Raw genomic sequence first — 12,802 nt, 5'->3', positions numbered from 1 at the left:
GATGAAATTTCAAAATTGCCTTTGGTGAAGTAGAGAATTGTGTTAATTTCAGTCACTCATGGTTTTATTTCTGTTTTTTTGTTAATTTCATTTTTTTTTTTAATAAATAGGGATTTTTACCAAAAAATTCCTTGGGAATTTTAGGAAATAATGCCTTAGGAAATAATGCCTCTAAGAATAAAAAAACATGGTGAAGTGTGTTTCAAGGGATGAAATTACAAAATTGTCCTCATTTTTTTTTTCTTTAAGAATTGTTGAACTAGAGAATTGTGGGGCCCATGTCGTACGTGTATGACATCCAAACTGTCCAACAGGTGAATCCTATCACGAAGATTAGGCGAATGAAAATTATGGTAGATCCAACCAATAGGTGGGCCACTCTATAGAAAGTAATATACACTCTAAAAAATCCAAATTCACGTGTGGCTCGTCTAATGATTTGATTGACCAGTTTTTTTTGCTGAAGTGATCATCATGATGGAGTGCATATGCTGGATGGGTTGGATGTCATACACATACCACATGGTCCCCACAATTCTCAACTCTACAACTTTTTAAAGAAAAAAAGTATATAGGGGTAATTTAGTAATTTCATTCCCCAAGAATCACTACCTTGTATGCAGTTTGTGGAGGCATTATTTGGTAAAATCAGCATTTCAGTGGAATTTAACATTAAAAATTCCAATATTATATTAGTTGGTATATTAATTTTGAAAAAAAAAAAAAAAAACTGTTCATAAAACCATGTTTGTGCCAGCAAGAGGCTCACTTGGCCACACACGTGCTAACAATCACAAATGAAGAGAGTTTTCTAACCATCTGAAATTAGCCATTAAAATTTTGCTTTCCTTATAAAGCCTTTCATTAAGAGGTGCAAACATGTTCAGATGAATTTCATATCTCAACTACTAACTAATGGTAATTCGTAATAGTCAAACCAACAAGCATTGATCCAATTTACTCCTGATAAATGATGCTCTCAGATGTACTCGGAACTAGCAATGTGAGTGCTTGATTCCTGTTGTTCCACTGTTGCCATTTCTGTTGTCATTGTTCTTTCTGTTGCTGATGTTGTTGCCTCACCATTGTCATTGTTGTTGCCATTGTTGGGGTCATTCTCATTTTTTTCGCCTTTTATCATGGGACTATATCTCTGTGAAATATAAGCATAAATACACAAGTTGATAAAGCTCACTATCCCTAATTCCCAATAGAAATAATCCAAATGGCTAAAATTTATGTCATCTCCAAACCATTTTGTTGCTTTATTCATTATGGTGGCCAAAAGTGCAAAGAGAAAGTATCCTGATGCAAGCACACTCTGAGAGAATGTGTACTCAAAGTTCTTCATACAATCAGGTAGGTGATCATTGAAGAAATCTTTGATGCCGCAGCTGATTAATCCATCCATTGCTCCTATCAGGAAAAACTGTGGAAGTAGCCAGAAAATGCTCACCTGGACGGCTTTAGGGTCTTCTTCATTTTCTTCGTTGACAAAATAGTGTCTGTTATAAGCATCCAACCTTCTCCTCTCCACCAGAGCAGCAGTCATGCAGCACAGTATTGAGGAGAACATCCCAAAACCAATCTGTAATTTGGGAGTAATTCCATGTCCTAATATGGTTATCCTATCAAGTGGTGTAAAGTGAACTCCATAGATTGCTGCCTTTGATAGTCCGGCCAACACGAAGAGTGATGTGACCGGAACTTTTACTGAGCCAAGTGCACGTTCCATGTGGTATGCTTGCTCGACAAACAAAGTTTGTTGCACTGATAATACTATCCCACACATAACTAAGGTTACCCAGATGGGGAGTGTGCCCAAGAGAAGCTTATTTTCCTCAACTTCTGTTACTCTGCATAACCTCCATTTGTTTTCTTCTGCATCCTCTGGGCTGGGAGGAATGGCTGCTTTGTCTAGGCACCTGCACATGCCAAAGGGTCAACCAAATTTGTTTATGTTGGATTTGGAACAAAGGAGCCAACATGGAGAAATTGATGGAATTTGTGGATGAAGAATGTTGGACATTCAAAACCTAAGTAGAATAAGCCGATACGGGTCCGAGTCAAGTGGAGCTCACCTTGACTCAATCCTTCTCCTTTATTTGGGCTTGGGACTGGCAATAAGATTGCGAAACTTCCATGGACAAAAAATGACAGGTCCAAGTCAAGTGGAGCTCACCTTAGGCTATTAGTGTGAGGCAAGAGATGGTCATGTTCCTTCTCAAGATTTTCATGGAGATGGGTTGTGTCCATGGGGCAATGAAGATTTCTGTTCAACATGGCAGCCACAAAGACACGAATCACACGTGTGAGGGGGCTTTTAGGTGACTTGTCTTTATCGAGGTTGTTGGTGGACCTGCCACATAAGAACGAAATAAAAGCAATAACCATCACTCCTGTAGTTAGCCAACAAGAAAATTTCCACCCATATTCCTCTGCAATGAGAACTATGATGGGGCCCAATGCTGAGCCCAAGAACCTTGGCGTCCACCACCAGATCTCGTGAAGGACCTTGGCTCTCCTCTTCCCTTCATAGTAAGCATTGATCTGGTCTTCTGCGTGGTTTTCGAGCAACGGTTCAAAACAACCTTGGCCTATTGCCATTAGGAAACACGTGATGTAGATAGAAGCTTCTCCCTCTTTCCATATTAAACAAGATAAAATGACTAGGGCCTGCAAAAAGTTTCTTCTAGGCTTTAAAAGAAGGACACAAGAAAGAAAGAGAAACATATCCATCCCAATCTCTCACCATCTATTGACTAGATATTGAGAAGGAATATCAATGGCTTTTGATATGAATGAATTCAAATAAGAAATGCTAATATAGTTAAAAAATGGTTTTTGACATATGGAGATCTGGTATACTTACTAGCTGAATTATCATACGCTTGTTATCCAATTCGTCCAATGGGTTGGCCTGCCCGTGAGGATCACCCAACATAAAAATTAGCCCGATCCCTCTCCAGGTGGGCAACATCATAGAAAACAATGCATAGCCACCGATATATGTAATAATTCTGGTGTAGCTCACCAGAGGAGTGGAATGGACTGATTTTTGCAAAGGATGATGCTCATCGTGGGGCTAACAATTTGGATGGGTGGGCCTGGTTTTTGGTGTGTCTTTAACTTGATGAAGCTCACCTGATGAATAGATTGGATGGCATTTGCATGCCACTGTAGGCCCCACCCAATGTCTAGAATGGTTTCTATGGTGGGAGGTGGGAACTGTTCACGCACAACCAAAAGTACATTAACTTGCTGTCTAAATGAAGCTTTCCTGGAAACCCACCACTTGGGTAGGATATGCGTGCCATGCAAATGGTAGGCCCCATCGTGAAGATCACTTGGCAGGTCACACTGTTGGAATCTGTGGACAATTGATGGCCTGACTGAACATACAGGTGTGGCTTACTTGATGAGCGGCCTAGGCTTTGTGTAGATGATCCTCATGATGGTTCAAATGGTAGGGATGTCCTACAGAAGTGGCATGTTGGCCCAAAAGCATTTCTTGGACGATAAGTTACCATACTTCTATCATTGTGTGTGCCAATTTATTTCATGTCTCTTCTGAAATGCCCGACAATGGTTAGGAAGTCAGTCAACAAAATGAGAAGGGATTGTTTATGGCAAGGAAAGGAAATAGGCAAGAAATTCCATCTTCTAAAGTGGCTGGATGTCTGTTTACAGTTGTTGAATTGGGGAGCGGGGGTAAAAGATCTCAAAGACAAGAACAAGGCCCTTCTTGGGAAATGGATTTGGAGATTTGGGATCAAAGAAGGCAGCCTATGGCGATTAATTATCAAGGGTAAATACGGCAGCACTTTTGACGGCTGGATGGTGAAAGACTTACCGGCTCACAAAGTCACTCATATGTGGCAAGAAATTATGAAAATGAAAAGGGAAGTTATCCCTAACATTGGCTTCCTGCTTGGCAATGGTGCTAAAATCAAATTTTGGGATGATATTTGGGTTGGAAATCAGAAGCTTAAATTCAGGTTCCCTCTTTCCTATCGGATCGCCACGTCCAAAAATGCTCATGTTGCTGATTTTCTTTACGAATCCGGGGGTAATATTGTTTGGAATATGTCTTGCAGAAGAAGACTTGAAAATTGGGAACTCTCGAATTACCCAGGGCTCTTGGAATGTCTCTATTATACAAATCTTTCTCTTTCCTCTGAAGATGAATTGTATTGGAAACCGGAAAAGACGTCCCTTCTTTCAGTTCGCTCCCTCTACAATTAGCTGCACAAGAAGGAAGCAGACCCAAAATACAATTTTTCTTTCATATGAAAATACAATGCCCCCTGAAAATTCTTGTGTTTGGTTAGCTGACAGGGAAAAAGAAAATTCTAACTATAGACAACCTAAGGAAGAAAGGTATGGTCCTCCCCAATATCTGTCTTTGCTGTATGCGCTCAGAAGAATCTGTTGATCATTTCATATGCCCCCCCGAAAATTCTTGTGTTTGGTTGGCTGACAGGGAAAAAGAAAATTCTAACTATAGACAACCTAAGGAAGAAAGGTATGGTCCTCCCCAATATCTGTCTTTGCTGTATGCGCTCAGAAGAATCTGTTGATTACCTTCTGCTTCACTGCCATTTCGTCCAATCCATCTGGGCTGAGATCTTGCTTAGCTTTAATTTATCGTGGTGTTTTCCGGGAGAGGTAAACTAGTTCCTCCTTGCTTGGCATGGGATGCATTTTGGTAAGACGAAAACCACCATCTGGAGGATGGCGGTCCTTACTGTCTGGTAGTCAGTTTGGGGGGAAAGAAACAACAGATATTTCAGGAATTTATCTAATTCGGCAGGGACTGTGGCGACGTTGGCCAAACGTCTTATCATTGGTTGGGTTTCGAATGTTAAGAACTTGTCGGGTTTTGATTTCTTCTTTTTAGGAGTGTAATTAGAGGTCTGCTTTCTCAGCAGCCTCTCTTTTGTTTGTTTCTTTTTTTTTTTTAATGAAATCCTTTCATCTTTCAAAAAAAAAAAAGTAAAAAAAGTTACCATACTTCTATAATTGTGTATGCATGATCAAATCTCATTGTGTTTGTGTGCACGTGTGCAAGCTTGTGCATGAGTATATGATCAAAGCTCGTTTGTGGAGCTACATATTTTCTCCAAACCCAACTGAAACTGATATATCAAGCTTGAAATCTGTTTACTGTGGATGATTATTACTATGGTGATTGTTACTAGGGATGGTAATGGGTCAAGTCAATCTATTGGCTAAGCAATAAGACCTGCTTAAGACATGATTTCAAGCAGGTCTTATTGCTTAGCCAACAGATTGACTCGACCCGTTGCCATCCCTAGTAATAATCAGTCTAGCTTTCTTCCCATGGGGAGAACTTACAATGATATAGATGATTGTGGAAATGATGATCATACGGTACTTGCCAAAATAAGCATCAGTGAGAAAGCTCCCAGTGATTGCCATTAAAGATCTCAAGCTCATTTGCATAGCAGAGATTGCTGCATTGCGTGACATATTCTTCCCCAAAATGCCTCTCAGGATAAACATCTGGTTCCCTATGATTGTGTTGTCAACAATGGCGTCACTGAATACCAGACCTGCATGAAACATACACATACACAAAAGAGCAATGTAATGAAGCCATGATAGTTATATTTTTCAAATATGGTGAAGTAACCTTGAATTTTTAAGTTAAACACACACACAAACATGCAAGTAGTTAAGAGTGAAAAATCTCTTAAACTAAACTTTCCCTCAGTGAATTGAAGTAAATGCAAGGATTGATCTATTAATCAAGGGAGACTTATATTTCATTAACCAAAGGACAGACAGAGACAACTCAAAATATTTCTATTTTATGGGCTGAGATGATATAATATGAACTAAGTCGAGAACAATCCTTGGTAAAGGTGAAAGAGTTGCCATCCTCTTTTTAAAAGTGTCTATAATATTTCCTTTTTACTCTCAATTCTTTATGTATTAGTATCCTTAATTCAATTTTGCACATATTTATTTCCAAATAACAATCTTCTGTTCTTTTACTTTGCAAATCAACATATGTTCCTTCTTCATAGGCTAACAACTTCTTTTTCTCACTGCCTTTGAAGCTGGGTTGGTTGAAGAATTGAGATACAACACAAAAATTACACTTTTTCAGAAGAATTTACGCAAAATTGGCACATATGAATTGTGAACTTTTGTTATCCAATTTGTTAACTGGTAATTCCTTTTCTTTCTACATTGATTTTGTAGATGTGTTTGCCTGAAAATTTGGTGGTCATGTTCCTGCACTTATGCTTTCAATATGAATGTACACGTAATAAATTTTGTTAAAGCATACCCCCACTTACCATGTAGTGAAGAGAATCTTACGTGTCTGGGGCCCATACATTAGCCACCCCTCCCATCCGAAAAGCAGAGGGCGAAACTTATAATCTTTGATGAACATGTGAACATCGAAAATTGTCCTAGATCCAAAATTGTACTCCTAGAGTATAAGCTGTTGTCAGGTCAGCTGTTGGTGTTTAGGTTCCAATGGCTTAAAAATCACAAACCATTAGATGTTCCTGGTCCTCCAAGTAAAAAGGACATTTTCCCTTTTGAATGTGATTTATTTTTCCTTATTCCTTTCATAGTGTCACTTGGTAGGTATCCAAATCAAGTAATTAGGATCACCCAATCAGTGTGGCTTTTGTGCTATGCAGGCTCCATAGCACAGACCACCTAATGGATGGTTCAAATCAATTCCATGTGTGACATATGTACTATTTGGATCAATGATACTCGAACAAAAGTATATGACGTTGACCATTTTGCTGTATTGACCTTCTCTTCTAAAAACACACTTGCGGCCTACTCCATATTGCCAATAATCTATTCCTTTCTCAGCTGACCATTCCTCTCTGTAATTAGGAAAAAATTGGGATTAGGGCTTCCTCTCCCCTCTTTATTTATATTAATAACATATTTTGGAAAAGCTATGGTAGTCTGCAAGACCACCCAATACAGTATACCCTCACTGTAACACTCTCCTTCCCTTAACTGGTCCATGTAATTGCTTCATGCACCTTGAGGATAAGGGTTGATGGAGTTGGTGCCAACATTATAAAAAATTATGTTAAGCCCAGTCAAAATTTATGGGACTAGTCCGAGTCACAGGTTCAACTTGTGCGAGACTTGCCTCATTAGTCAACTGAGTTGAGTCTCTTGGTTATTGATCAATGCTAAGTCCCTTCATATACAAACTAAGCCCTCTATGTCTACTTAAAAACAATCTTTCTATTTTCTTGACTGAGATTAATCAAAGGGAGACTTATGTTTCATTAATCAGAGGAAAGAGAGAACTCAAAATGCTTCTGTTTCATTCACTGAGATGACATAATACAAACTGTATATACAAAATATCTGCCTGACAGAAAACTCAAATGAACTGCACCAATGACAATAATGTCAAGTTTGTGCCTAAAACCTCTTAAGTTCACGTGGTGTGGGCCACCTGAGTTTTGGGTCAGTCTGATTTTTATATATTTCCTTCATCCTGGTGAATCACAACTGATGAACATGTTTGATGAAAGCTACACACCATGGTGGTCCCACAAACAAACCTATGGTTCTCATCCACCCCGTTGTTCCTTGTGGTGTGGCTTACCTGAGCTGAGGATTTTGCTGATTTTTGGCTCCAGGGTCTAGCATTGAGGATCGATCACACCTGATGGACGGAGTGGATATCAAACAGACAACATGGTGGCCCCGCAGAGCTTGGGTGTTTTTCCGCGCTGGTAAAACAGATGTTTTAGAGGATTCTGATCCGGGACCACTGGCCGTCTCCAGCAAAATGTAAAGGTGTTTTGATCGGGTCCGAGTGGGGTAAGCAATCCTCTATTTTGCAACTTTGCATAAAATTGTTAATGTGGCACATCTATGATATTCCAGGACATTCATCAGGTGCATCCTCTCCGAGATGGTCCATCTAAATTTCATATGGTTGGAAAGGCTTGCTTGTTGGATGTGGACCATCACTAAGTTCTAGTTATGCAGACCTTGGAGTCGAGCGCAACCTGGAACAACAGACCTTGGAGTCTAGTTGAGTTTTTAAACTGTGGGTATGACACCATAGATGAATGGCCTGGATCATGAGGTGGGGAGGAAGGGGTGATCCTCTCTAGTTGTATGTTGAGGGTTGAGCCTCTCTAGTGGTCCTCTTTATTAATGATCAGTGTAGTAATGTAATAATCTGATTACCTGCAGCGAAGATGCTAGGTTTCCATGCTTGAAGATATCCCCGCATCTTGATACGCACCTCCAATGGTCTAAGAAGTCCCGAAGTACCAACTGCAATGAATCTGCTCTGAAGTAAAATCAGGTCCATAATTGCTGGTCCATATGTCAAGTAGGCCCCATCATGAGCCTGTTGTGTCCAAAAAACAGGTTTATCCATTCATCTGGTGGGCTGCGCCTATGCAGAAAATGTTTAGCTGGTTTGAAAGATATGCAAACAGAGTCCGCATTCAACCTATGGATGACCCAAGCATCCAAACTTTTGGTTTAGGAAAGGTACATGACTAGGCCCAACCAATGGGATTGAGCTCACGTTGAAAAGGAAAAGGTGAGTTACTGAGTATACCTGTAGACCACAGACCAGAGAAGATTAGCAATACACTCGAGTTTTCTATTATACAAATGGGGCCTATGTTTCACTGATCCAAAGAGTTGGTCTATTGGACCCCACCATGTATGAAATATGCCCAAAAGCTTCCTCAGTTGGCTGGCCCCAACCTTACAATGTCCGGTTCATATGCAGCTCCTAAGAAATTGTCTACATGGTGTAGATTAAATCAAATTAAGCCATCGAAATTTTGGGACCCAGTAAGGTTTTTTTTATTTTTATTTTTTACACAAGCACTCACACCCCACACACACCCACGCATTCACACCACATAGTCGAATTTCACCACAATGGGTACTCGAACCCATGACCTTGTGTTGAAACTCTTGTGAGTCTACCACCGAGTCACCAATAAGCTTAATTGAAAAAGTAGATTGATTGAACAGTCTTAATCTCTGATTTATAGAAACTAATTGGCATAATTATGATTGTTGGTTATATTTCGTCTCATTTGTCCACTAACTGTCCATCAATCCACTAGTTAGGTCATCAAAATTGGTGATGTCTTTCATTTAGGATCATCTAATTGAGGCTTACAATTTGGATAGTTCAATTTGAGTAACTCATATGCCAAATATACAATTTCTTAGAGCTCACACGTTCAAGGTCACATGGTATCCTAGTTTTCTCTTTATAGTATTTCATCCCTGATTATTCAGATCATTCTTCAGGAGGATCGTACTCAGGACGAGCTTCATGGAAACAATTCACTAATAAGTCATCACCATCCACACAAAGATGAGTTAGAAACTGACTTGCTTGACCGTACTCCCCTGGTCTGTTAGTGAGATCTCTAAACAAGATCATCACCATGGTCCATCTACAAAGGACGCTTCTAGATGAACAGTCTAGGTCAGCACTAGGGAAAGGAGTGGGTATCTTTAACATTTCCCTTTGTCATTATCTTTGTGGAAATTCTTTTTAGCAAAGATGGTTTTGGTTTGATTTGCGGTCCTTAAAGACAGGCTCTGTTTGGTAGACGCCTAGATGAACTCATTTTGCATTTGATATGAAGATCTTTAATACATAATTGCTGTTAACTAAAATGGGATTAATTCGTTTTTAGGGTCTACCACAGAGGGCTAAAAATAGAATATAAATGCCAAAAAATTGGAGAATGAAGAGTTTGAAAGTTTAATAATGCTTTAACAAAAAAAAAAAAAAAAAAGACAATAAAAAATGCATATATACGACTGCATATATGTGGATAGCACATGTGGTAAAAAAACATAGATAATCCCACTCGGCTTGGACGATGGTCGAATCCCAACCTTTAAATCTAATTGAAACTACTAGTCTAATTATTTTCCTACTGGAAAAAAAAGTTAAAACAAGAGTATTGTTCCAAAGGATGAGTTTAATTGAACAAAATGAGTGTTGATCTGACTTTAAAATGTTAATGCAATTAAAGTTAATAGAGTTTAAAGAGTTTTGCCAACTATGCTCATTACCTATCTTCTATCTCATTACGTTGGAGATGGACTTCAGCAGATCTCTCTTCAGCGGGAGTTCAGACGTAGTCCTGCTTTTAGATGTTTCCACTCAAATTCGATCACACTCATTTCTTCAGCGGGAATTCAGATGTAGCCTGCTTTGAGATGTTTCTACTCAGATTCGATCGACACTCATTTTGGGTTTTAGGATCCTCTCTCTCTCTCTCACACACACAGAGAGACAGACACGAAGACATTTTCTAGAAGGTGGATGGTACCCTATCTTTAATGATATTTAAATTTGGAAAGAAAGACACATGCTTTATTTATATAACTCACACGCATCTACATTCTCTCTATCTCAAGACTCACACTTCATTTTTGTCTCTCACACATTCATTTTTGTCTCTCACACATTCATTTTGAAGTAACAGACGCGCACACACTTCACCTAAATCTTGAGTTGCTCCCGCTTCTCTTGAGGTCTTGCTAATCTACACATCCCATCTACCTGTAAGCATGAGAACATCCAAGCCACCCATCATGTGTAACCTGATGTACAATGGGTCTAGGATGACTTTATGGAGTGTTAGGATCAAAAGAAATGGGACCGGAAAGTTTGATGAAGATAAAAAACTGCCTAATGTGCACTATATGATGCAGGGCAAAAGCCGCCTAATGTGCACTATCGCTTCTGACGGCTATAGGAATCACACATATAATATGTCACTGAAAGCTATCGACTATGCATTGGCCAATTAACCAAAGGCCATTTTCCCCCTAACAGTTTTGCAAAATAAGGTCGTTATGGGGTTATATTTCAGTTCGAAGTAATTTTTTTAAAAGTTCTAATATTGTTATTTTTCACTTGTTTTAGGGTTTTGAGAGTCCAGTTTTATCTCCAAGTTCTTGCTAAGGTTAGACTAAGAATACTCAACGAGTTTGAGTTGAGATGTCTTTACTAATTTTAGTTAGTTTTACTATTTCAAGAGAGTTTAAGAGTCTTGGATGTCTTTACTAATGTAAGATACATCAAGTTGGTTATAGAGGACACTTCATTCATTGTTATCAATTATAGGTTTTAGAGGCCTTTTCCCCCCCTCCATGCACATGCTATGCTAGAAACCTTCATTTAGATCCTCTTACTAAACAATCAGGTCAATGCACTAATTAGGTGAGCCATAGTGTATGGGGAAAATGGATGATATATAATTGTGAGGATGGTCTCAACAAATGCATGGCTCCAGCCTTGGCTGGTGGAACTGGATGTCATTCAAGATATGGTCTTCCATGGAAGTCGGGTTCAAGGAAGAAAACTTCTTAGAACTCACATTATGTTGTTTGGTTAATAACTCAGAAGTTACATGGAACTGACGTCTTAAGCTCGGATATCAAAATCTTGAAACTCATCTTATTGCTACAAACGATAGATTGGTTCATATGCATATAAGATCAAGCACATGTATACAACATTCAAGCCACTTGGTGGGTCTAGACATGAATATTAGCCCTTGTCCATTTTCGTTAAAATTGTTCAATTTTTTTTTTTTTTTTTTAATTTCGAACAAGTGTGACCAGCAGACCTTTAATTTTATTAACCCTAACCATCATCCCTATTAAAAATCACTTTGTTTGGATGAGCTTAGCCATTTAATCAATTGCAAGGATTGTAAATGGCCCATTTAATCAATTGCTGGAAAGATCCGATTAACAATCTGGACTACCCATAATCTGGAGCGGTCTCTGATTGCATATCTTCCTTTTCTTTTATCGGATGATTTTAAGCATCCAATCAATAACTAGGAAAATGGATATACCATATATGACATGCTAGAAAAGGTATGATCATCAGTAATGGACCAAGAACCATATTAGGCCCACCGTTGATTGCCTATCCCTCTCCAATATTGATTGATCAAAACACTCTTAACCATGCTATTGATAAATTGGAAAATGGACAGACCATATTGATCATACCAGAAAAGTTTTAACCATTGATCTGGATCATCCATCGTGTGTGCCCCTTTTGATTGCCCACCTCTCTCAAAAAGTATTAAGTGATCCTAGTCATCCAATCAATGGCCAGTGATTATACTCGAAAAAGTGTTATCATTGACAACTTGTAAGCTTGCTCCATCTTTAAACTGCAAAAACCCTTTATCAAGTGAAACATTACCCTTTTCAAGTCCTAAAGAATTACTATTTTTAGAGAATGAATGGCACCTTCCTTGCTGAAGGTTTGTGAAAAGGTGAGTTGATATCCCTCAATGTTCTCTTTATTTAAGCTGCATAACAGACATAAACACCCTAATATACACCACTATATTGGATGAGATATCATCTTCATCATCATTTAAGCCTTATCTCAACTAATTGGAGTAAGCTTAACAAATCACATTCCACTCTATTGAGGTGGTCGTAACTTTAGTTAGACCATAAGTCTTAAATTCTTTTCTTACTACCTTAACCCCCGTCTTTCAGGCCTTCCTTTGTCCGTTTAGAGTCTTCTATTTACACCAACTCACTCCTAACCGGTCCAGTTCTTGGCAGTCGTTTGTACTATAAAATTTCTCCGTAAAAATGATTTTGGTATTCAAGGTCCGTGTAAAACTCCTATTGCCAAGTCTCCATTTCTTCCACCCAACTTGAATTTGCGCACGAGGAAAGCTGCCATAAGGAGCTCGGAATTTCCATCCGAAAGACTGTCTTTGTTACATAGTTGCAT

General features: G+C 38.9%; 2 protein-coding genes and 1 long non-coding RNA gene across 3 annotated transcripts; 1 reads left to right on the top strand and 2 right to left on the bottom strand.

Annotated features, from left to right (window-relative positions):
• Window positions 1-979: 979 nt before the first annotated feature.
• On the bottom strand, window positions 980-2,466 carry LOC131244319 (protein NRT1/ PTR FAMILY 5.6-like). The gene is made up of 3 exons (XM_058243949.1): window positions 2,183-2,466; window positions 1,457-1,925; window positions 980-1,153 (listed from the first exon to the last, which is right to left on the bottom strand). Exons 1-3 carry the CDS (start codon window positions 2,392-2,394, stop codon window positions 980-982), a joined length of 855 nt encoding a protein of 284 aa, XP_058099932.1. The 5' UTR covers window positions 2,395-2,466.
• Window positions 2,467-2,562: 96 nt separating this feature from the next.
• LOC131243981 (uncharacterized) lies at window positions 2,563-8,416 on the bottom strand. Its single transcript, XM_058243644.1, has 3 exons — window positions 8,221-8,416; window positions 5,403-5,576; window positions 2,563-2,676 (listed from the first exon to the last, which is right to left on the bottom strand). The coding sequence occupies exons 1-3, from the start codon at window positions 8,414-8,416 to the stop codon at window positions 2,582-2,584; spliced, it is 465 nt and encodes a 154-aa protein (XP_058099627.1). The 3' UTR covers window positions 2,563-2,581.
• On the top strand, window positions 6,205-8,844 carry LOC131243982 (uncharacterized). The gene is made up of 2 exons (XR_009170237.1): window positions 6,205-7,845; window positions 8,227-8,844. It is a non-coding gene; the product is annotated as an uncharacterized LOC131243982 (long non-coding RNA).
• The last annotated feature ends 3,958 nt before the right edge of the window (window positions 8,845-12,802 follow it).

The sequence above is a fragment of the Magnolia sinica genome, chromosome 4, assembly GCF_029962835.1.
Source record: "Magnolia sinica isolate HGM2019 chromosome 4, MsV1, whole genome shotgun sequence".
NCBI classification, from domain to species: Eukaryota; Viridiplantae; Streptophyta; class Magnoliopsida; order Magnoliales; family Magnoliaceae; genus Magnolia; species Magnolia sinica.
This window is presented reverse-complemented; position numbering and strand designations above follow the sequence as displayed.

Coding starts and splice junctions, on each gene's coding strand:
- LOC131244319 (XM_058243949.1), bottom strand. CDS start 2,394: ATGGTTATTGCTTTTATTTCGTTCTTATGTGGCAGGTCCACCAACAAC. Junction 1,926..2,182: donor CCTCACACTAATAGCCTAAG/GTGAGCTCCACT, acceptor TGGCATGTGCAG/GTGCCTAGACAAAGCAGCCA. Junction 1,154..1,456: donor AAGACCCTAAAGCCGTCCAG/GTGAGCATTTTC, acceptor TATATTTCACAG/AGATATAGTCCCATGATAAA.
- LOC131243981 (XM_058243644.1), bottom strand. CDS start 8,416: ATGGATAAACCTGTTTTTTGGACACAACAGGCTCATGATGGGGCCTAC. Junction 5,577..8,220: donor ACCTAGCATCTTCGCTGCAG/GTAATCAGATTA, acceptor TGTTTCATGCAG/GTCTGGTATTCAGTGACGCC. Junction 2,677..5,402: donor TCTCACTGATGCTTATTTTG/GCAAGTACCGTA, acceptor AACTTTTTGCAG/GCCCTAGTCATTTTATCTTG.